General features: G+C 40.0%; 1 protein-coding gene across 1 annotated transcript in view; it reads right to left on the bottom strand.

Moving 5' to 3' along the window:
* Nucleotides 1-25,086, bottom strand: part of Cntnap2 (contactin associated protein-like 2) — a 2,241,333-nt gene that overhangs the window by 531,604 nt on the left and 1,684,643 nt on the right. The window contains exon 14 of the mRNA NM_001004357.2: nucleotides 9,894-10,050. Coding sequence (NP_001004357.2) covers nucleotides 9,894-10,050 — 157 coding nt within the window. The remainder of the gene's footprint in view (nucleotides 1-9,893; nucleotides 10,051-25,086) is intronic.

The raw sequence follows: 25,086 nt of genomic DNA, 5'->3' as shown, positions 1-25,086 counted from the left end.
AGTGGAGCATGTGTCCTTCTTACCTCAATTCTTCAACGAATTGGAAGGAGCAATTTGCAAATTTGTCTGGAATAACAAAAAACCTAGGATAGCAAAAAGTCTTCTCAAGGATAAAAGAACTTCTGGCGGAATCACCATGCCAGACCTAAAGCTTTACTACAGAGCAATTGTAATAAAAACTGCATGGTACTGGTATAGAGACAGACAAGTAGACCAATGGAATAGAATTGAAGATCCAGAAATGAACCCACACACCTATGGTCACTTGATCTTCGACAAGGGAGCTAAAACCATCCAGTGGAAGAAAGACAGCATTTTCAACAATTGGTGCTGGCACAACTGGTTGTTATCGTGTAGAAGAATGCGAATCGATCCATACTTATCTCCTTGTACTAAGGTCAAATCTAAGTGGATCAAGGAACTTCACATAAAACCAGAGACACTGAAACTTATAGAGGAGAAAGTGGGGAAAAGCCTTGAAGATATGGGCACAGGGGAAAAATTCCTGAACAGAACAGCAATGGCTTGTGCTGTAAGATCGAGAATCGACAAATGGGACCTAATGAAACTCCAAAGTTTCTGCAAGGCAAAAGACACCGTCAATAAGACAAAAAGACCACCAACAGATTGGGAAAGGATCTTTACCTATCCTAAATCAGATAGGGGACTAATATCCAACATATATAAAGAACTCAAGAAGGTGGACTTCAGAAAATCAAATAACCCCATTAAAAAATGGGGCTCAGAACTGAACAAAGAATTCTCACCTGAGGAATACCGAATGGCAGAGAAGCACTTGAAAAAATGTTCAACATCCTTAATCATCAGGGAAATGCAAATCAAAACAACCCTGAGATTCCACCTCACACCAGTCAGAATGGCTAAGATCAAAAATTCAGGTGACAGCAGATGCTGGCGAGGATGTGGAGAAAGAGGAACACTCCTCCATTGTTGGTGGGAGTGCAGGCTTGTACAACCACTCTGGAAATCAGTCTGGCGGTTCCTCAGAAAACTGGACATAGTACTACCGGAGGATCCAGCAATACCTCTCCTGGGCATATATCCAGTGTGAATTCTTAATGAGAGTGCAGGAGCTTTAATCTGGAGCTCCTAACCCAGACACACACAATGGAAAGCTGTGCCTTCCTAAAAGGACTTTAGATTTTGGAGGGATACTATGCTGCAAGGCTCTGCTGGTGCAATTTGTTATGGTTTGGATATGTAAAGCCCTCCGAGGTTCCTGTATATGAATGCTTGGCTCCTAGTTCCTGGCACTGTTTTGGGAGATTGTGCATTTACAGAACATCCCTCCACTTCTCTGAAAGAATTTTTATTTTGTAATAGGATTCCCTATGATTCTGTTCATTTTTCTCTATATAAGCGGAGGCCCTTTGCAAACATCTGTTATCTGGATTTCTTTCACCTTCCTTTCTGCATGAAATGGTCTGTTGTATCTTAAAATCCAAGGGCATTAGAGCTGTACTTGTTTCTTTGGGGAGCAATGGGACAGGCTAGTGGTTCTAAGAGTTTCTAGATTATAGTAAATGACTTCTGTGGCTTTATGTTTCTGGACACTTTAGGCAGATCTTAGATTTCCAGACTGCTCTTAGATTTGGGGTCAGAACACAAAGCTTCACATTTCTTGTGATGTGTGCTTTTAGTGTAATGATGTAGATATGGTGGAGCCTTGTCTGAGTGATATTAGATGACACTTCTTTTCTCCATGAATTAAATTAAATTGCTCTGTCTCTGAGAAGTCATCTTTATCTATATAGACAGGGCTCCATTTTTACCCATGTTTTCCCCTAAACAAGTAGCAGGTGGAGTCTGTGTTCTTCCCCCCATGCCCATAAGGAGAAGTCATGAAAGCACTCTCAGCAGCAGAGTCAGAACATGGCTGTTACCTGAGGCCAGATCAGAAGATGTTGGCAAGTTGTTCCTGAAGACCCCAAGGGAACTGGCTGTGTGTGTACATACAAACATATACATGTGCTTGGTGCATCTGCCTCTTAACATGAGCTTCTTGTAGAAAGTAACTTAATTTCAATTACAGCAGATGTATGCTGAGAATTTTCTAATAAGATGTAGAAGGGCCTTCATGCCCACAGGTATCTTCTCCTTGAAATCTCTTTTTCTACTCCATTGTATTTGTCATTATTCCTATTGCTAGTATAAAATGTCTACCAAAAGCAACCTAAGATGGACCAGAGAGGTGGTCGAGCAGTTAGAAGCACTTGCCGCTCTTCCTAAGGACATAGGTTCAATTTCCATTACCCGTGGTGAACCATTACCCTCTTCTGGCTTCTGTAGGCATCAGGCATGCCATCTGCTATACATACATGTAAACAGAACATCCATATACATTAAAAACAGCAACTTGAAGGAAGGAAGGAAGGAAGGAAGGAAGGAAGGAAGGAAGGAAGGGTTGCTTTGGTTCAGTTGGAGGGTGCAGTCCACCATGGTAAGGAAATGGCAGTAGGAGTGTGAGGCGGTGGTCACACTGCATCTGCAGTCAGGAAGCAGAGAGTGAGCATAGCTGGTGCTCAGCCCACTTTTTCTCTTGTATTTGGTCTAGGACTTCAGCCCATTGAGTAGTGTTAAGAACAATTAGGATGGCTCTTCTCAGCTAACCCAATCAGGAAGCTCTCTTATAGTTAGGCCAAGAGATTTGCCTCCCTGGTGATTTTAGGTCCTCTTAAATTAACAATCCATATTCAATATCACACCCATCATGCACTACTGACTTCAACTCTGTGGCCAAGAAAGCGTCAGCGTGAGCTCTTACAACTCCCTGATGGGCATCGTACCCAGCAAGCTACTGGGTCCAGATTCAACAGTTAGAAATCATTCAAACGAACTAATACTAAAGACTCCTTCTTTTACAAGATTAAAACAGCAAGACACACAAACATCAAGAGTACTTAGGTACGTGAAAGTATATAAAACAAAAAGCAGTTGTACACTCATGCTCTCTGTGACTGTTTGCTGTTTCTCAAATGTAGATACAACTCTGATGTTCACAGAGTTTATTCTGTAACCCAGTCAGTCTAGCCTTAAACTCACAGAGCTCTTCTTGCCTCAGCCTCCCTCCATCCCAAGTAATGGGATTCTTTTTTTTAAGATTTATTTATTCTATGTATGTGAGTAATGAATACGCCGGGTTAATGAATACACTAGCACAGTATATAAACAGTGGAGACTTAGACACAGTTGTGAAAAGAAACGAAATTCTGATACCTAATACGAGACACATGAATCTTGGCATCACTATGCTAAGCGAAAGAAGCCGGTCCCAGAAGAGAAACCTTTTATAATTTTTCTCATGAGATGTGCTTAGAGTGGTTGAAGTCAAAGAAACAGGACAATGGGGGGGGGGGAGGGGTTGCCAGGGGCATTGGTGAGTTATTGTTTAATAAATATGGGGCTTCAGTTTCATCAGATGTGAGGATCTCTAAACATGAATGAGAGGGGATGATTGCACAATACAATTAATATGCTTGATGTTACTTAATTGACACTTAAAATAATTTATAAAATAAATATGCCCCAGTACAGGGGAACGCCAGGGCCAAAAAGGGGGAGTGGGTGGATAGGGGATTGGGGGGGTGGGTATGGGGGACCTATGGGATAGCATTGAAAATGTAAATGAGGAAAATACCTAATAAAAAAAAAGAAAAAAATAAATTAAACCATAATTAAAAATGGAAAAATCCTGACATCTCTCCCTTATTCTCTTCCTCTCTTCCCCCTCCCCCACCTCAGCATGTGTGTGTGTGTGTGTGTGTGTGTGTGTGTGTGTGTGTGTTATAATATTTAAGTCTGACTGTGGAGCTGTTTGTTCAAGATTTGAATCTCTTCCCATCAGTTCTTAGCTATGTGTCCTGGTAAATTAACCTCTCTGGGACTTACTTTTCTCACCTATATGGTAAAATGATTGCCCTCTATCCTAGGACAAATGTGAAGTTTAAATGACACGATACATTTCAGTCACTGGAATCAAGCCTGACAAGCAATGGATGACTCCAGTAGCATTATCTGATCAATGAGATAGATGAAACTAAACTCATAAATATTTCAGTTCATGTAGAAGCCATCTGAAAACTTTGTAGGAAAATGTCAGCAAAAGGATTAGACAAAGTCATTTATAAACAATGAAAATGTATAATGAACACTTTTTGAAATATTCAAGATACTCAGTAATTAGTTGGTGGTTAGGAAGCTGGGACAATGGAAAGCAATTTGCTGGCTTTGAAACATGGGAGAGACCCTTGGATCAGCTCCTGACTGGATAAAGCTGGACATAGATTATTTCCAGAAAGCAAAAACCTGATAAACAAGCAGATTCCTTCAGAAAGAATAGAACAGAATCCAAGTGGTTAGCATCTGATCAGCCTTCCTAATGTGGGGGTGGGAACTGCTTGCTAATCGTTACAAAGTCTGGGCTAATGGTTTTTCACTCCACTTCCATCCCAGCATGCCTGTATCACCTTGGTCAGGTTGTAATTCTGCAGAAATTCTACAAGAGCCACAGAATGAGACAAGGGTCCTCTAGCAGCACATGATGCTGCTTCACCCATAATTCTATTTCAGAATGGTTAATTTTAGAGGTGATGATCTTGCTTATTGTGTCAGGCTGCCTGAGACCAGGAATTACCCAGCAGTGGCTACTTAGCTGAGACCTAGGCTCGCTTAATTAGGATTCTGGCATGGTGGGTGGGGATATTGACTATTGCTGTGAATAGTAAATCATAAATGTTAAATCACTTCCAATCCCAGAAATAACTGTGCAAAACTTCTCACAGCATAGATAATCAGGCAATTATGGGGATGGTTATGGGACTTCCTGGCCATGGTGGCTTTGTTGAGAGACCTGTCCTGCTCTGAGCTACTATCTCATTTATCTCAGCTCCATTTGTATGCATTTTATTCTACTGGATAAGAGTTAACATTCAATCTAAGTTTTAGTGTTAGCCATTTAACATGTGGTCTGTGGCTTAAACTTAGAATTTAAAATTTTTCAATAGCTGGCTAAAGCCACAGCACTTACAAATTGTCCAAAAGAAAAAAGCAATGGCGATATTTTCATGATATCATGTGAAAGCTCTAACCTGGGAATATGAAATGGGGTTTTAGCATTTTCTCTGCTCATTATTGTCTTTGGAGTTTTGCTTGTTTGTTTTGATTCCTAAATTATGCATCTGCAGTTTCAGATATTTGTGATGATTTTAGCAGGGGCCAGTCTGGTATTTAAGCAATAATAAAAATAATATATCCCACTATAATTTTAAGAATTCACTCATAAACACACTTTGTGACCTTCATGTAGCTTGAAGAGTGTCATTGGATTCCATTCGGCTGATAATAAAACTTAAGTCAGGGTCCAGTGAGATGGTTCCGGTGCTTGTCACATATATCTGAGGATCTGAGTTGAATCCTTAGAAGCCAAATAAAGGTGGGAAGAGAGACAGACTCTGTAAAATGTTCTCCACCTTGGTGTGCCCCTTTGCATATCATTACACATAAATCAGGTACCACCACCACCACCACCACCAGTACCACCAGCAGCAGCAGAGACGGCAGGAGAGGCAGCAGCTCTAAAAATTAAATGTCCCAAGCTGGGCTTCAGAGTGTGGAATGATAAAAGAGGACTGTGTACTCATTTGAGTCTCAGTCCACTGATGAAACAAGTCTTTGCTATTGAAATAAACCCATGGGAAGAAATAAGTCCCTTTTTGGGCTGAAAGCAGTCTGAAATAGAGGCCATCAGGGCATTATTCTAACCTTACAACACATTCAAAGTGATTTCCCACGTGAGTTGTACTTGTAGGTACACACTTGTTTTTCCTTTCCCTGAATCTCAGCAGAAGTAACAGCAGTATCACTGGAGAGCACTGAGGGTCATCTGGATACTATTCCTCATTCACATGTCCTAGTCAGGGAGGCAGTGGCATCCACAGTCAACTTTCCTGCCTGTTTGGGGGGTGGGGGATATGGGCTCCCAGACAATGTTGCAGCGAACATGGATTGCAAAGTTTTACCCTTGGAAAAGCCGTTCTTGTTCATGCCCAATGGACCGGGAAGGAAGCAAAGGCTGGGTGCATTCTTCAGAACAGTCTGCTTCTCAGGCCATTTCTGGGGGGTGCAGGGCAGGGGACCAAAACAAAACACCCTTCAATAATCCCTTATTGTCTGTAACACTTGCAGAGAGAGGAAGGCAATCTGACTTGAGGCCTACTGCAGAGCCAGGCAAGAGCATGAAGGAATCACTTCCAGGTTAGGCTCATTTCTGATGATTCAGTTAGAATCACTGGGAAATGCGACATAAACCACATAAAAGAATTTCATATGGGCTGCAGAGACAGAGCAGCTGGTAAAGTGATTAAAGTGCTTTTCACAAGTGCAAGGGCCTGGGTTTGATACCCACAACTCATGACAGAAAAGCCAGAGCTGAGCGTGGTGATGCAGGATTACAATCTTAGAAGTGATCAGGCAGAGAGGACATATCCATGTCCAGTCAGCCTAGCTCCATTGACAAACTCCCGGCCAATGGGAGAAAGTGGTAAATCTGGATGTCAAATAGCCTAGCTTCAAGCTAAGTTCTCTCTACTGCTCCTGAATATTTTAAAAGAAGACTCCAGAAACACCTGAACTTACTTCAAATAATTAAAGCATCCACACAGGTATTCTTTGTCTAATATACTAATGAGACAAGCTGAAAGCCTTATCTCTCATGTCACAGAATATTTTAATACTTGCTATTACAAATTAATTATATTTTTCAATTTGTTTAAAATGTAGTACCTATGTTATGTGGTGTCAGAAAATTCTACAGAAACAAAACAGTGGTAAGGATATTCTAGTTGCTATGGAGTCACGAGAGAACAAGGTGCCAGCAGTGACAGGGGTTCTGGGTATCTAAAATCAGTTTACCTGAAGCTTTCCTGAGGAGGTCTGTGAGAGAGGCTGGAACAAGTGTATCCATACCAAGCTTTCTGTTCTGGGATCTGGATTCAGTTATGTTCTTTGGAAGGTTTAAGAGGCAAATGCATTTCTCTAAAGTCTGTATTTCTTCCCTGAAATCCCACAAGGATTTCAGGAGAACTCATCATCTGTTTCTTCTACCTAGAGTTCCTGGTTGCTTACAGATGGCTGTCGCTACATTTCAAGGGGTCCAAACAGCAAGCCTGAATTGATTTCTTTTTCTTCTCTCGTGGTCATAAACTCTAGGCCAAGTAGCTCCTGACTCACAAGACTCTCATACACATTCTGTCATTCTCAATGGTCCCTTCAATCTATGACTTAAGCTCTTGATGATTTTCTAGTTCCATGGTGGTGTGAATGAGAATGTACTCTGTCATCTTTGACATTTGTGTACTTGGACCTCAGTTGCTGGAGCTGTTTAAGGAGGCTTAGGAGCATGGCCTTGTTGGAAAAGATACACTACTGTTTGCTGGCTTTTACATTTCATTTTTGCTGCCTCACGCTGTGCTTGATGCTCAAGATGTAAAGTCTTAGCTTGCTATTCCAGCTGTCATGCCTGCCTGCTGTTAACGATGGTGATTGACTTCTAACCCTCTGCAATGTTCAGCCCAAAGACACCCTATCTTCTATAAGGTTCCTTGGCCGTGGTATTATATCACACCAATAGAAAAGTAAGAAACAGAAAAATTTTTGTGACATCATATAGCTGATTCCTTCTGTCCTTCAGAACTCCCTCGTGACAGGACTACATGGCGAACCTCAAGTCATATCATAGAAGCACTGCACTGACAGTTCCCACACAGGCTGTGCTTACTTATGCTTCCCCTTCAAGAACTTCAAACCGGAGAAACCCTACTTCCCATTTAGAGCATGTCACTTTCTCCGAGAACATTCTTGACCCCTCCCTTCCTTCCTTCAGTTGGTGTTAAAGTTTCTCCCTCTAGCAAGTAGTGTCCTTCGCATCTTCCTCAGAGCACTGACTGGGTCCTGGTGACCACACATATATGCCTTTTCCTATAACTGGTCTGTGAGTTGCCTATGGATGAAAGACATAATTCATTGTCAACAGTCCCTTTGCACCCAGCGTGATGTCTAGAAACAAAGAGGTTTTACTAGGAGGCATGCCCTAGAATTTTCTCTCTCCCTGCTTTTCTCAGTGTTCCTATGAAGTAGGGCAAGAAGAATTGAACAGTGGTGATGGTAACGACACTGTCTGTGCCATGCCGGCCTCCTGAAGGGCCAGAGAATCAGAGCAGAAGAGACAAGTGAATCAGAGTCTTCTAGCCCTGCTGACTGAAGTCATAGCCTGTAAAGACTGAAAATAAGTCAGGGGCAGAGCTTCCGTTTGGTGCCACTTTCTGTATTATCCCAGTAACTGGCAGAATCCCTTCCCATGAATGTTCACCTGGTATTTGTTGAAGATATGACTTATCGATGGACAGTTGAAATTAAAAAAAAAAAGAGATTGACCTAAATGCTGTGCCTTCCCCACTTTCAACTTCCACTCTTTGTGTAGCATGTGTGTGTATAGATGTGTTCTTCAAACAAAAGGGAAAATTAGCTATTAGAAATTTCCTTTCACAGCAAACAACAAATGGAACATGAGAAACTGGAGAGATTGCCCAGTGGTTTGGAGTACTTGCTACTCTCGCAGAGGACCCAGGTTCAAATGCCAGTACCCATACTGAGTAGGTTATAATTGTCTGGAACTCCAGCTCTAGAGGGCCTAATACCCTCTTCTGGTCTCTAGGAACTCCACACACAAGTGGCAGATATTCACAAGGCACATATATTTTAAAAAATAAGAACATAATGATAGCTACTTATGTTTTATACAACACACATAGACTCTAAGTCATAAGTCACTGAAGTAGACAGGATATCTACCTGTCTATCTATCTATCTATCTATCTATCTATCTATCTATCTATCTATCTATCTATAGATATAGATGATATAGGTATAGATGATATAGATATATATCCCCGTTTACTTAAAGAAATCAAACTGTTGTGAAATCTATAGACCTCTGTCTTAAAATCCATCCATTTTGTAGTCTTAGAATTAGTTATTGAGTAATAGATAGGATGAATTTATCTTGTACATCATTCCTGTAGACAGTTATTCCAGGCAGACTTGGGGAACCTAAGTTTGGTTACCCAAGAAACGTGCAGCCAAGCTGAACAGGAATAGACAGGAGGCTCTGACACTGACCTGTAGGAGGTGGGCTAGGCTCTTTTTTTCTGGTTTTTATTTTTCCAGCTAAACTTCTAGACCCTGTCTTCTTTTCCCAGAGAAGGACTGCTGATTTTATCTTTATCTGTGACTGACACTGCCTTAGTCACTCACTGTGAAGGAGGACAAAAGCTAGCAGAGGGATGAAAACAAGCCAAAATAGATCTTTCTTGAGCTGATTTGTATCAGGGTTATAAACAATTCAGAGTATGACAGCAAAGGAGACAGGCAAGCACTTGTAAGCAACAGGAACAAAGGATCCTTTCCCTTTCCTTCTCATTTTATTTTTCTAGGCTGTATACTAAAGTAAACATCCTGGGAGCTGAAGCCCTTTTCCCCTCTCAGGTATCTGCACATTGTATTGTGCCCTACATGTTCTCTCCATCCTCTTAGGGCACATGTTATAATGCAAATCAGTGCTGTCAACATGACTCATTTTCCTCTCAGAATGGAATATGAACACATCAATTATGTGTCGGGCAGCTTCTAAATGCATAGCCTTGTCACATTGACCTCATTCTGCGTTTGTATTGTTAGGTGCTCCTGATATTTGTCTACTAAATTAGCTCCCCACACTTCTTACCTATTATCATCTTACTTTAGCACTTTCTCAGACTTCCTTCTATTAATCCATTTGACCTGCAGATTCAGGGAGGCTGTGCTCCCTGGGCACTCACCACTGCTTGTAGTCAGCATCACAGTTGCAGTAGTACTTGGGATCTGTGCAGTTGCGCTCTATGCCACAGGCACACTTCTGAATTCCAGGCTCTGATCCTCCCCAGTAGTAGTGCTTCTCATTGGCTTTGCCAACCCACCAGGTGTAAGGACTTCCATCTGCAAGAAAGGGGAGAGGTACATTTAAAGAGGAGCCTGAATTGCATCATTATAATGTCACTCTTGTTTCCTTCTTCCTAGGAGCTATAGCAGTTTCTGATAGACCAAATGCATGCCCATCTTTAAGATAGAATTAGTTCAATAATAGGAAATGTTAATTAAAAAGTCATACAAAATGTCTTAGGTATAATTCAGTGAGCTGGAATCCTAAATGGTATTAGTCTGCTCTGAAGGCATATAAACTATTCTACAATATACAACTAATTTCGTAGCTGATTTTGCTTTCCTATGAATTTATACAAGTATGGAGATAAGAGATGATTGGAGCTAAGAGTGGGTTTTATCATGTTTAAGTTTGACCTCCCAATTTTATTCATGAAGAACTCGGGTCTATAAAGGCCTTTCTTTTAATACCCTGGAGATTAATGCAACATATCTAAGGTTTGACATATCACACAACACTCACTATCTGCTATGCAGTCAGATATCTGTGTCTATAACTTCATATCCATGCAATCAAACAGCTGTGAATCAAAGACCCTTGGGGCTGGGGGCCTTGTATCTGCACCAAATACACACAGTTCTCTCATAGTAATTCTCTCAGGAACAATGTGCAGCAACTATTTACACAACATTTATCTTGCATTTAGCTATTAGGATTGATGTAGATATGCTATAATGTATTAGAAAAGATGTCAGCACATAGGCTATGCAAGTGTTACCTACGTGATATAAGGAACCAGAGTACCATGTCTAGATGTTGGGATTGATAGGAGCTCCTGGACCCACATTCCCTATCTCTTCCATTCACGTACTCATCCCTTTGCCTCACTATCAAAACCCCATTGTGTTTCCATTCTGTGGCACACTCTGCGAGACACCTTTTAGAACAATGGAGGAGAAATGCAGGTCGAGGATACAGATGAATGAGTACTATGAACATGGAGAGGTTGTGAGGAAAAGGAGGTTATAATGAATGTTTCTTTTGAGCTGTGTCTTGTAGGTTGAGCAGGCAAGATCTCAGTGAGCCAAGGTGTAGGAGACGAAAGGAATGCTATATACAAAGGGAACAGGATGTTAAAATTCATACAGGTGAGTTTTATATGCAAGACATATGCAGCAGAATGGATGTGGCGTAGAGTAGGACTGGGGAGATTAGTTTGGTAGCGGAGCAGGAGAGGACAGTACTAGAGAGCAAATGAGGTCTTTGTCCAAATGAGAAATTGTTTCACGATGACTAGTTTTTGCTTTTCCAGGCTTCTTTCCTACAGCTTAAGAAACCTGAAGCTTATCCTGAAATAATGGGAGGCCACTGAAAGATTTGGAGCAGAGAATCCTTACTGTTCAATTTGGGTTTTAAAAAATCTCAGGTAAGATAAAAGATGAGCTTCTGCGTGATAAAATTAGGAAGGGCAGATATGAAGTTCCCTAATCATGGAGGAGATAACTAATAATGTGGTACTAGGAGTGGAGAAAGGAAAAAGCAGAAAGAACCTGGGGTAGCTGGCCTAGTGGGATTTGCAGCAGGTGGTGGGGGGATGCAAAAGACATTGTGAACTTACTCTGGGTCTCTGGTATTGGTAATTAAGAGAATACTGGTATGTTCTATCTGGGTAGGAAACAGGGAAACTGTTTTGAAGCTCAAGGAGTTTTGAAAAAAGATGAAGAGTCTGACACATCGTCCAGGAAACTGGAGGCAGACATCCAGTCTCTGGAGCATTTCCTGGGATGAAAGTCTTGTTTTGGGAACCATCAGGGCAAGCCAGAAAATATTGGGAGAGGCAGAGATTCAGGTGGGATCCGAAAGACTACAACAGCATTTCAAACCACACTGGAATTCCACAGAAGGCTACGAGAAGTGCAAGAAAAATGAATGCAGTTCAAGAGAATGGTAGGAAGAAAAGCCTGGAGACAGAAAGAATGAGAGGGGAGACTGAGAAGATGCTAAACATAGCATCTATTTCTTTCATTTTATAGTGCTGAGAGCACTCTGTGTGAAATCTCCCTTCTTAAAAAATTGTCTAAGTATTCGATACAGCATGTTAATCACAGCTACGGTGCTGTCCACAAATGCTCTAGAACCCCTTTACCTTGTTTAACTGAAACCTTTATTGATTAGCAATGGCTCTGCTTCCTCTCTTCTTAGCTTCACTGACATCCATTCCCTTTGATTCTGGGATTTTACTGTTTTAGGTCCTGACACAATTGCAATGATGCATGCAGCCTGTGTGTCTGTATACAATGCAATTTCCTGTCTGCCTTTTCTTTCTGTCAGTCTTTATTCCTACTTTATTGTTTCAATACTGAAATAACACTAGCTTTGAAAAGGAAGAAAAATCTGTACTGGCTGGTTTTGTGTGTCAACTTGACACAAGCTGGAGTTATCACAGAGAAAGGAGCTTCAGTTGGGGAAGTGCCTCCATGAGATCCAGGTGTGGGGCATTTTCTCAATTAGTGATCAAGGGGGAAGGGTCCCTTGTGGGTGAGACCATCTCTGGGCTGGTAGTCTTGTGTTCTATAAGAGATCAGGCTGAGCAAGCCAGGGGAGGCAAGCCAGTAAAGAACATCCCTCCATGGCCTCTGCATCAGCTCCTGCTTCCTTATCTGTTTGAGTTCCAATCCTGATTTCCTTTGGTGATGAACAGCAGTATGGAAGTGTAAGCTGAATAAACCCTTTCCTCCCCAACTTGCTTCTAGGTTATGATGTATGTGCAGGGATAGATACCATGACTAACACAATCTGCAATAGGTAAGAATGTGGACAAATCTTGGGGATATGCTAAGAGAACAGACAAGCCTTAGAGGAAACTGGGGATAATGGAATAAAAGGAGATGGTGCCAAAGAGGAAATCTATTAACATCTGTATGTCTGGGGGTGAAATTCAATCATAAGAATCTACCTCCACCCACTCTTTCAGGATGCTAAGTACACACTTGTATCTGTCAGTGCTCAGAAGAAAGAGTTGGGAAAGCCTTAATTCTTCAACTACCAACCTAACAACCACACCATCTAAACAATATCATAAGTTACCATAATGGAACAATGCATACACTTCTGTGATACTGAGTGAGATGCTACACTAGTTTTTCCTCAAGAACAGTTTGTTAAATGCAGACAGTTTAAAGCCATTGGACATAGTTTGGAACTCAGGATCATGCTCCCTGTAATGAAGGAACCAGTCAGGTATTTTATTCTATATAAGTACCCAGATATCACTTAATTTGGAAAGTTTAATGTTTTCCATGTTATGATCATCATGGGAATTTTAAAATAAGAAACTTCACTAGATTTGGTAAGTAGAGGAGATTTAAACTATATTTTAAAGGGAGAAAGATGCCAGCTCTCTGAGATGAGGGGCCACTCATCACACAGCTGTGTCCTCTCCAGTGGGCCTGACTCTGAAGAGAAAGTATTTAGACTTGAACTCTGCATTTGAATTCTTTTGCTCCAAGGTCTTCTCTCTTTCTGTCAGGTCAGAGAAAAAAGTTCCTGATTTTTGATGTTTCCTAATGTCAAAACCATGACCCACAATACATTACTGTTTTCTTTACATAATACCCACAGTTTCAAAAAAATGCCTCACAAAGTTTTGTTTATGAGAACTATATAGTATTTGCCACCCCAAGAAAAGCTGAGGTTATTTGTCTCTGGCTGTGTTACAGAGGAAAGGGAAACGCTGAAAAGAACCTGAATCTGGCTGTTGCTTGAGAACTCCTGAAGGCATCTGTCTGCAGAGATTGATTGGCTTATGAGAATTTCAGTACCATTGGGAGGTTGGAATGTTGCAGGCTAATTACCTTATATTAGGTTAAGTTCTGGCCTTCTGGAACAGCCACAATTTGCTCACCTCTGTGCTAGAACTAAAGTCTTGTGACAAAAGAAAAACAAAATCCTTTCGAATTTAATGATTTAAAAGCAAATAGCTTCTATCAATCCAGAAGATAAGAATACCATCAGAGAGCATCATTGGCCTATAGGAAAGGTCCCCTCATGTTGACATACCTACCTCTCTGATGTAAGCACCAATGCACACCTCTGATGTACCACCATTTTAAATTTGCTTTGATTTTATAAAACTGCAAGAACTTCATAATACTGCTTTTACTTTGGAACATGGAATTTGGGGTAATTTAAATCTTCATTCCCAAGCCATGGTTACCACAATGGCTCCAGAATAAACTTTTTTTTTTTAAACTCTCTTTTAGGTGAGAGCTGTGGTTTTGTATCAAGGGCAGAAAATATGTGAAGACAGGTGGTATGGGGCTGATCTTGTAAAAGGCACATGTGCCAGACTTAACCCTACCAATATAGAGGCATTGCCTCTTTAGCTACCAAATCCACTTTGAGCATTTCACCTTTTAGCTAAGTAATGATAAATGATTTCTCCACCAGAAAATTTTCATTGGTGTCATTGGAAATGAGAATATGTAATACTTCCTGAATGGTGACAGGGATAAACCAGACACAAATAGAATGGGAGTAATGGACCAATGGTCAGGAAACATCTTATTCAATCCATGACAAAATGCTCAGCAAAAGATTCTGTAGCTCAGGCCCTGAGCCTCATGCATGCTCTTTCCAGTGACTAATAGAAACAGCTCCTTATCAAGTTCTTCTTGTATTTCAGGCAGAGGTAGGAGCTAGCATGACCCCAGAACTGTCTGTGGCTCAATATTCTTTGTGAAAATCAGAATAATGTCAAAAAAAGGAACAACATAACATTCAGTCTCAACATTCGAAGGGCATGGAGACTGTGAAAATGGGAGAAGAGAGGCAGCTGACTCCTGGCAGCATCTGCAGGGAATGTCTAGATGCTGAGGAAAGGAAGTTTCATTGTCAGGTTTGCTTAGATGCACAGCAAGAACTCTCAAGTCCACATAAGAGCCAAGTTCAGTATCAGTTTTGCGTGTGTGTGTGTGTGTGTGTGTATGTGTGTGTGTGTTTTTGTAGGTAGATGTGGATTTTTGTGCCTGAAGATGTGCCCAAATGAGCATGACCGAAGGTCAACATTTGGTGTTATTCCTTAGGTGTCCAGATCTTGTCTTGCACAATCAAGGGCAATCACTATTCTGAACTCAACATGGAAGCTATGCTGACTAGCTAGCAAACATCCCAAGGTTCCCAACTTGCTAGCCTTGGGATCACTATTTTACCTAACTTGTGTTCTTTTAAGTGAAATTCAATCTGAAGATCAAATTCACATTTGCACCTTAGTAACTGAACACCCCTTTCCCCACATATACCAGTTTTAGAAGGAAGAAGACCTCCATTTGACTGCAAGGAAAGACTATTACCAGGCACTAGGTTACTCAGAGGAGTTCTAAAGTGCCATTTTCTTTGTTCAGTCTAAAGCAGTGACATGCCAGTGATCAGGGGAGAGCATGAGGCGACCTGACCATCAAGCCTCTTTTCCTGTCACTAACTTTGCTCAAACCATAATCCTGCTGTCTGCATACCTAATGCTTCAGGTTAGGGAAATGCCAAATTTGTGTTCTCTCTTTCCTAGCAGAGTAAATCAAGACTACCAAAGCAAGTGACTTAGCTGCTTTCCTTTTGGGTAGGAGCAAACCAACAAATGAAACACCAATAAGATAAACATATTCCTGGGCAGAAAGGAAATTGTACACTTCATTATTCATAGCAACTAATTTGTTTAAATCACTATAACAAAAATAAATTATTAATTTTGTATATGTTTTATATTTAGCAAGAGAAGAGTGGTGCAATTTTCTTTGAACAAAGAACTGTCTCATTCCAATGCTATGCTAATGAAATGCTGTTTTTGTTGTTGTTGTTGTTGTTGTTCTCCTGTATAAAACATTATTTACCTGTTACCTGGCATTGGGGAAAAACAGTTGAAAGAAATCAGAATGGAAAGACTTTTTTAAAAGACAAGAATATGAAGTGGTAATAAAAGAAATTAATTACCCAAGAGTTTAGAAACTTTAACCTTAGACTATGAAGATTATAGTTAACTGTGTCATATAGGTGAGTTGCTGTAGTCAGCAGGAGCCACATCCTAGGTTAACCAGATACTAGGTTGTTAAGGTGAGACACCAGCCAAACATGGATGAAATGAAGTCCAATCTGTCTTCTGTTTGGGCCGTGTTCACTTCAAACTCTGTTATAGCATAGGGTTTCTTAAGAGCTGGATGAAACTAGAAATGGAGCAAAATGAGGATGCTTGTGTTTTAAGACTACAGGTCTTGTTAATAACAAATTGTTCCAGAAGTGCCAGACCAAATGCATGGAGAACTCTAAAAATTGTAGCCCATATATGGGCTTTCCAGAATGTGTTCCATAGAATAGATTACTGGGCTATACTGTAGCTCATTAGGCTGCTTAGCTAGGATGCTGGCATGGCCCAAACAAGACTCAGCTTTGTGACTGGGACTTCTAATGAGTTCCATTCATCTATTTCTAGAAGATACTGAAAACAATACCCCAGGGCTTCATAAAGCCCCAAATGAAAACGTTTAACTATTGTCAACTTATCTTTTATAGATTCACAGGAGACTTTTTAGCAAAAGAAAACAGAACAGCCTCAGATAGCCCCAAACCATTGTGGTATTTAGTGCCCCCAGTTGGCATCTTCTTTACAGCCAATCTATTTTGGAAATGCTCAAATCCTCTACTTACAATGTCAGGATTCAATCCCTATCACCCCCATTTTAAAATATTTTTTATCACATATATACAAATCTCACATAATATAATGGAGTAGATGCACATAAAAAGTACATTGGTCATGGTTGGGGAGGAAAAATGCATTAACTAACCAGTCTATCATATCAGGCATGATCCTCGTTAGTAACTCAGGTTTTTGTTTTTGTTTTTTAAGATTTATTTGTTTATTATATGTAAGTACACTGTAGCTGTTTTCAGACACTCCAGAAAAGGGCATCAGATTTCATTACAGATGGTTGTGAGCCACCAGGTGGTTGCTGGGATTTGAACTTGGGACCTTCGGAAGAGCAGTCGGCACTCTTAACCACTGAGCCATCTTGCCAGCCCAGTAACTCAGGTTTTAATCTCTCTCTCATAACCTCCCTTCCATCTGTACCACTGCATTGCCTGGTCCTTCCTCTCCTACTTTCTCAATGAACAGAACTGGCCACTCCTCTATCATCATAGCAATCAAGTACAAATGATATGCTAATTAATTAAAGACACTTGAACTGATACATTGTATATGGAGAACATCCTGAAGCCAGGGAGAACCTTTCTTTCTTCTAAGCTATGACCTAGAGAAGAAGAAAGATGGAAGAGCTTGAGTAACAAACTTTCCTATTGGGTAGCAAGGTGAGAGTTTTATATTCTTCTTCATATAATCAGGCAGCTATAGTTCCCAAGAACGGGCTGGAGTGAACTTTTGCTTCAGTTTGAAATGGGCATAGTCAAAGAAATTCAGGGACATGATCTAAAGGTGAAACAACTCCTGACCCCAGGAATGGGAAGTGGGAGCTCATCACCAGTTCTACAGTTTTCTAATTTAGAGTCAGTCTGTCTTCTTGAAAATGTGGAGTTTCTTTCTTTCACAATATACCCACTTTCAAAAACTGGACCATGGAGTCACAGAAGCAAAGAGGACTAGGCAGTGAAGACATGGAGTGATCATGTCTGGTTACAGGACCTCCCCCTCTCCCAACACTGGTGGAAGAGAACATAGGAATGTAGGCAAGGGATCCTAGAGAGTCCAGTAAACAATCTATTTTCCCTAGATAAGGATATGAAAAGAATCTCAAAGGAAAATATTGGACTGTCACTGACTACCTGGGGGAGCTCTCAACAGCAAATCTGCCACATGTTGACCTGGAGAAAGTACATTAATGATCTCAGTTCCTGGACACTTGGGTAGTATGTAAAGAAACAAACACAAGTACCTTTCCTACCACAATTTTAACACTTCTCCCAGGTAAGGCATTGTATAAGTCAGATTTTCCTTGCTAAATATCTAAGAAAAAAGGTTTATGTTAGTGAATGCATTTACAGGTTCCAGACAATGGTTGGTTGGTCCCTGTGCTTTTTGTCATGTTTTTCCAAAATATGTCATGGAAGAAGGGGATGGCAGAAGACAGATATGAAGAGGTGGTCATGACATTTCCTGCAGTAGTAACCTCATTTAATTCATATTTTCAGCATAGTATAGTTAGTATCTTTTTATTTTTCAATTACATAATAATGATTTTACATTAAAATGGATGTATCTTACTGGTTAAATTAAAGATTATAAAAGTAAAATGAGAACTAACACACATCTTAGTATTACCTTAGATACAGTAGCTTATCATTTCAAGCTCCCTATAATTTTTGAGAAATCAATGTATTAAGCTGTATAGTAATATTCTCCTTTGTTTTCCAATCATCTAATTCTATGCTACTTTATGTTCAGATAAAGACCAAACAAAAGAATGAATCCAGAAATGTTCTGCTGAGTTCATACTGCAGACCATTGTGGAAAATGCTTCATTTTAAAGTTCTGATATAAACACTCAATTTGATCATTAAAGGTGAACATTTTATCTTGCTGAGATTGAATGTCACTAAACTCATCTGATTAGGGATGACTAGAAATGAATGAAGTTGATTAGCTTAAGGTTGTATCTTTCAGAATCACATCGGATTTTGCTTTATCTTATTGATTTGAATCAGGGCCAAATATAGAACTGTAGAATGGAAGTTCAGATTGGACCTGAACTGAAATGTTAATTAATTAAGAATTAATTTTACTGCATAATATTTAAATTTACTTTATTGAATTGAACTTAATAGATTTCAATCAAAGGCCAATTTCACCGAGCAAAATTTGATGCAGTTGAATTCAATCATTTGAGTCCTATTCAAATGAATTGGATTAATTGGAATGGAATCAAGTGACAGATTTGATGGGAGTTCATAATTCTCACCAGGCTTAAAGAGAGCAGAATGGGCCAAGTCATTCCAAGTGAGCTTAGCTTTGTTTTCTAACTAAGGTCACTGGCACCATGGCCCCTCAAGAGTCTGGTTGGTTTCTTTACATCAAAAGCTCTGGGAACAAACTATGGTAGCAGTTTACCACAGACAGGATGGAACTGCAGGTTGTTATTTCTTTGGTTCTCTTTGTTCCTCTTAATTCTTTTCTCTTTTTAAATACAATGTGCTATTTTATTTTACATTGAAATTGTTGGAAGATTGATAATTCTGTAAATGTTATCAAAATCTTTATATATTTTTGTTAAAATATAATTATATCATTATCTGACATTAAGTTATAAATATGAGTTAGATCTTGCTTTTATTAATATTTTGGTTTCTGACAATTTTATACATCTATAAAGTTTTTGTGATCGTAGTCTTACCTTCTTCTCACTCTTGCTCATCCATCTTTCCCCCAAATAGTTCTCTTTCCACTTCCATGTCTTTTATGGGGAGTGAGTGGGCAGGACTTGTGCATGTAGCCACTTCTGTTGTTCAAAGGGATCATTTCTTTCTTTTTTCCCTTTGTGCTAAAGTTCAGATCATCACATTCCTATGGTGTCATCTTTTGAGAAGTGAGTCTCTAGTTTTCTGTTTTGCTTCCTTTCATCTATTGCTGAGAGTCCATTGCCTTGGATTCTCCTTTTCTATCAAGGATTTTCAACACAATTTTTCATTTGGCAAGGGCTATATATTTGTCCTTTTTAAGCTGTAACCTGGAAGATGCAGGTGATAGGAGTTCAGCAATAGCTTTGGGCTACTCCTTGCTTTTGTTCCTGTCCTAGTTTTGTTTTAAAGATCTATCTTACAAGCTCAATTACAGAGTTAAAGGGCTTTAAGTATTTCTGTTCAAGTGCTCAAGAACATTTTTGCAGTTAGGTTTCACTATATCCTTAATTCTATTGTGTTGGCTAGTTTTCAAACCAACTTGGCACAAGCTAGGTTTACTTTGGAAGAGGAAACCTCAGTTGAGAAGATGCCCCCCAGCAGACTGGTCCTGGGCAAACCTGTGGGGCATTTTCTTGATTGAAGATTGATGTATGAGAGCCCAGCTCACTCTGCATAGTGCCCCTCTGAGCTGGTCCTGGCTGTTCTAAGAAAGCAGGCAGAGCAAGGCATGTGGAATACATTAGTAAATAGCACTTCTCTATACTTTCTGCTCCAGTTCCTGCTTCCAGGTTCCTGCCTTGTGTTCTTGCCCTGGCTTCCCTCAGTGATGACCTTATAATCGATAAGGTGATACAAATCATTTCCTCCCAAGTTTTTTTGGTCACAGTCATGGTGTTTTACCACAGCAGCAAAAACCCTAACTAAGTTCCTTATCACGAAAGTATGTTGAAGTCCTACTGTGGGTTTTTAAGCTGTGGATTTTAAAGCCTAGACTGTGTCAAGGTATAGCAGGTACCACAAAGGAAAGGAGAATGGAAAAAGAGAGACCTTTCTATGAAAGTAGTGATAAAGACTCAGAGTGTCATGCTACAGAGATGAGACAGGTAAACATCCCATAGCAGAACTTGGACCAGGCAGATCAGTTATCTGCACCTTCTTGAGTCCAGGTTAGACAAGTGGGAATATTTTCTGTTTCAAAAGAGAATGCTGATGTGAAGTAAATTATTCAGCAATATTTTATAGAAGGTAAGATAGAGGTGTCACTGGGCACCTCTGTCAGTGGGGTCTGGTTCTACTTCCTCAGGTACAATCTGAAAACGTTTATAAGGTGAACTGGTGTTTAGTGCCCTACTGTGGGGATGCTTCAAACCCAGTGATTTAAAAGGCAGTTCTATAAAACAAACAGATAACATGCTTGCTACCCCAACAGCAGACCAATGGAGAGGCCCTCTCCCAAGCATTAGAGAAATGTGGATCAGAGATCAATATTTACATCCAATATTCAGCCACCATGGTGGTAACAGAAGCCCAAGAATGAAAAGGAGTGTTTGTGAAAGAGGACAGTATGAATACACACACAGGAGAAGGACTTCAAAACAGGCAACTCTCAAGTGAAAAAATCTCAAGGCAATGTGATCTGCAGAGAGTGCACATCTCTGATCTCTGAAACCTGTATTCAGTTCTATTCCCAGAGCTCCTTTGCACCCCTGCCCTATGTGGTGAGTCACAGTCTGTACAGAACTTGCTGCATTACCATATTGTATTACATATTACCTCATGGCTTTATCAAACCTGTTACTCTCCAGATGGTAGTGAGTTACTAGCTGAAACATAAATCCATGTTTCAAAGCAAAGACAGATACTTTTTGCACAAAACTCAAGGTCACAGGCCATTAGTTTTACTGTGTCCATTTTCCTATAATAAATCATGTTCTACCTCCAGCTCCCAGAATACACCAGCACACTCACAGTGAACAAATGAGTGATGATTCCTTTAAAAAGGAAAAAAAAATGAATTTGAGGATCTGCAGAAAATTCAGAGGGGAAGTTCAAATTAGAATTTAATCAGTTTCATGAGATGTCAAAGGCCAGCTTCAACACTACAGGGTTAATCCGAGGAAGACACCAAGTGTGGAGTTGGCAATTGAGATGGTTGCTAATGGCAGCCAAAAGGGATCAGGACTATGAAGGCTGATCAGGTTAGGTTCAGATAATAACTGACTGGGGTTGTTGTCTGTAGCAGCTAGTGATTAGAGAAAATAAAGATGGTAAAATCGCACACACACACACACTCTGAGTGGATGAAGCAAAGCAGGCTCCAACAAGTTTATATTTTCTCTTAACCCTTTTGTACCCCCTAAAACAAAGTTTTCCATGTGAGAAGAAAATTACCTTATAAACACAAGCGACACATTTTCTAAAAAAAAAAAAAATACTCAAAAAGACATTAAAATCATTTCCCAAAAGGAAATTACAACATGATTGTTGATTGTGTATTTTTGAAGCTTATACGTAACTAAAAATTTCTCATCTATGTTTCTCTCCACAAGATCATTGTAACTCCAAAGCAATTCTCTTGTTATAGATTATAAAAGTTTAAGCAATCCTGTCTACAGTAGCAACTTTTCCCTTATGTTCACTGGCAGCATCTGTATTTACTAAGGAAAGATCATCGGTCTGCTATCTTATTTTTGAAATATTGATCAACAAAACTGGCTAATTATCTGTTTTCTGGTCTTATATTCATAATAGAATTATTTACTCTTTATTCATGACCTGTTTCATGGTGCACACGGAAAACCTTTATCATATCTCTAGGTTATAAGATGAAGAAATTCAAGCCCAGTCTAGAATAACTGATTATTATTTTTTTTTAGCATGTACTTGTCCCAGGCCTAATTTTCTTGCTATTGCAATTATGCGCTTGGAAGGCACAGAAGCTCACTGTCCTCCTCTCAACGATGCAGCTTTCGCTGTTCTATGAGGAAGGGGAGAGTTCTGTTCTTGATTCTAACATTAAACTTTCTCTCAACTACCCTAACTTCCCAAAATTATTTAAATCAAACTTTATTTAAAAAAAAACTTCCTAAAGCTACTTAAATAAAATCAGAAGTTCCATAAGATCATTACAGCATCTAAATAGCATTCATCTTCATGTTGATCTGCAGGAAACTTGCCCAACAGAGTAGGCTATTACCCCAAAAGTAATTAATCACACTAGGCTAAAGGCAGTGAGGGTCTCCCAGTGTCCACTCACACCAAGCCAGGTAAATGAGGAGTATGGGAATGACAAACATGAGAAGTCACATCAGTGGCAAGAAGCAATCCTGAAATGAACTCTCTAGGGTCAAGCCCTTTTACAGTACAACCATTGCAGACAAACAAGATGGTGGGCCATCTCTAGGAAGCTCATTTGCCTGTTGTAGCTCTTCCTGCATGGCATCAGCCAATGAGGTTATGGAATAAAGGCATAAGCAAACAAGTGGGAATAATCAAGACAGAAGAGGTACCCAGGTCTATGATGGCAAACCCAATAATGTTCAGAGCAGAGATGTGCATTTGGCAAGGTTGTTAACTTTTGAACATATTTATAGCTAAAACTAACAGAGCAGAGAATATCAAATCTGTGGTAATGAGACTAATACTGATCCATAACTATCACCAGAGTAATAACCCACACCTATCATCACAATGGCTCTTATTCTCCTTCCTCCATTCACTGAAGTGTGAGTAAACCTTACACAAACTCTGTCTTAGAAGTCTCCAGCTGAGACTGTTCCAGTGAAGACCCGAGTGCAGAGCCTCAAAAAAGCTGAGAAGAGAAGCTGAGCTGTTAATCTGATGCATTTGAACCTTTCCTTCTTCCCTACTCTTTTAACAAATAATAATAATAATAATAATAATAATAATAATAATAATAATAATAGTGATAATAACAATAATAAAACAAACCCTGAAAACACTAGAATAGCTCTGACCTTGACCTCTACCAAACCTGCTACTTTCAAGACAGTAGTGTGTTATTATCAGAAAAATGCATCCAGCTTTTCAAAGCAGAGCAAGACACTGCTTTTGTTGCATGGAACTCAAGGTCATGGTCAAGCCTACAGCTCTGGTTGGGCAGAAACCTTTCATCATTCATGACATAGCAAATTGGCAGAGTCACACAGTTTCCATCCATTACTTGGTCTTTCTTCTAGGAAACTAAGATGCTAATGTCTCTTTCAACAATACAAGCATTTAATAAAAGCAGCACAAACTCAAAGCCCTCCAATCTCACAGAAGGGCAGGAAGATGACACAAAGTTCACTAGTGATGATTTTTTTTTTCAAGTGGGAAAAAATGAACACTTACTTAAACAGAAAAATAACCAACCTTACTCCCTCCATCCCATGACAAAAGGAATCAACACTAAAGCATGGAATGAAATATTTTCCATGTATATATTCAACTAAAACTTGCTGCATTAGCCTGTGGGTTGACCTGCTGGTATTGAGATCCTTCATATTCTGTAAATTAGTCATATTTTTCTTAAGAAACCGATTTCAGACTGGTTTAGAGAATGTGGCAAATTACCAGATATTCAGATGACTAATTATATCAAGATGCTTATGAGGGAGTAAAATCCCAAACTTACCTAAATCAATTTCCTCTCTGATTTTTCATTAATTACTCATCTTTGGTATAAACAGATCCATTGCTTCATATTTTTGTAAGTAATCAAGAATGACCTCATTATTGCTGACCTGGCTTCTTTCTTATTCAGCAGTTTTGGTCAGGATGCCCCAGTCACTATGCCTACCCATGTACCTCAACCCCTAAGAATGTTTCCAGATCCTGGCTGGGCAGGAGCTCCAGTTTTCTGCCTGGGATTTTTTATTTTAATATTACACAGGGATTTTTACTCTTTTCCCAAGGATATTGCTCAAATGTCCTATTGTTTTCTCTTAACATCTCATGTGTAGTTGTTTCCTATAAATTGGAACATTCTCTTCTGGAGGGAGGAAGGGAAGTGGCAAGAACAGGAAGTAGAGGGGATATACAAGGTCCAGGAAGTCAATGAAGATTGAAAGGTGATGAAAGGATCACCCTCCATAAGGTTATACAAGCAGGGCTTTCTGATTGGTTCCAGAGATGCAGCTCTCCTGAGTCACCACCTGTGCTGAGGTGGGCTTTTGGTGACATTGTTGCCTTCGAGTTATCCCTGCTCTCCTACAGAAGCCCTTAACTCTCACGCATACTTCTCTAAGTGGCTCCATTTGTCTCATTGCTTTACTAAGTTAGACTTGCATTTTTATGTTTTGGATGAATAGGTGCTTGGTCATGGTTCCCTAGGAAAGGTCACATAGCTAAAATAACACAGTCCCAACCGTTTTTGCCCCACCCTACTTCCTTTATTTGCATTTATTTCTATCTGATTTACATTCCCGGTTTATGGTCCTGTTTCCTCTCTTCTTTTCTCTTACAATAGAGTGTAACATCTCTTAGAGCCAGACTTTTTTTTTAATTAGGTACTTTCTTCATTCATATCTCCAGTGCTATCCCAAAAGTCCCCCACACCCTCCCCCCTCCCCACTCCCCTACCCAGCCACTCCCACTTCCCCGGCCCTGGTGTTCCCCTGCACTGAGGCATATAAAGTCTGCACGACCAATGGGCCTCTCTTTCTACTGATGGCTGACCAGGCCATCTT

The sequence above is a fragment of the Mus musculus genome, chromosome 6 (assembly GCF_000001635.26).
Source record: "Mus musculus strain C57BL/6J chromosome 6, GRCm38.p6 C57BL/6J".
Lineage (NCBI taxonomy): Eukaryota > Metazoa > Chordata > Mammalia > Rodentia > Muridae > Mus > Mus musculus.
The sequence above is the reverse complement of the archived record's forward strand: the minus strand, read 5'-3'. Positions and strand labels throughout refer to the sequence as shown.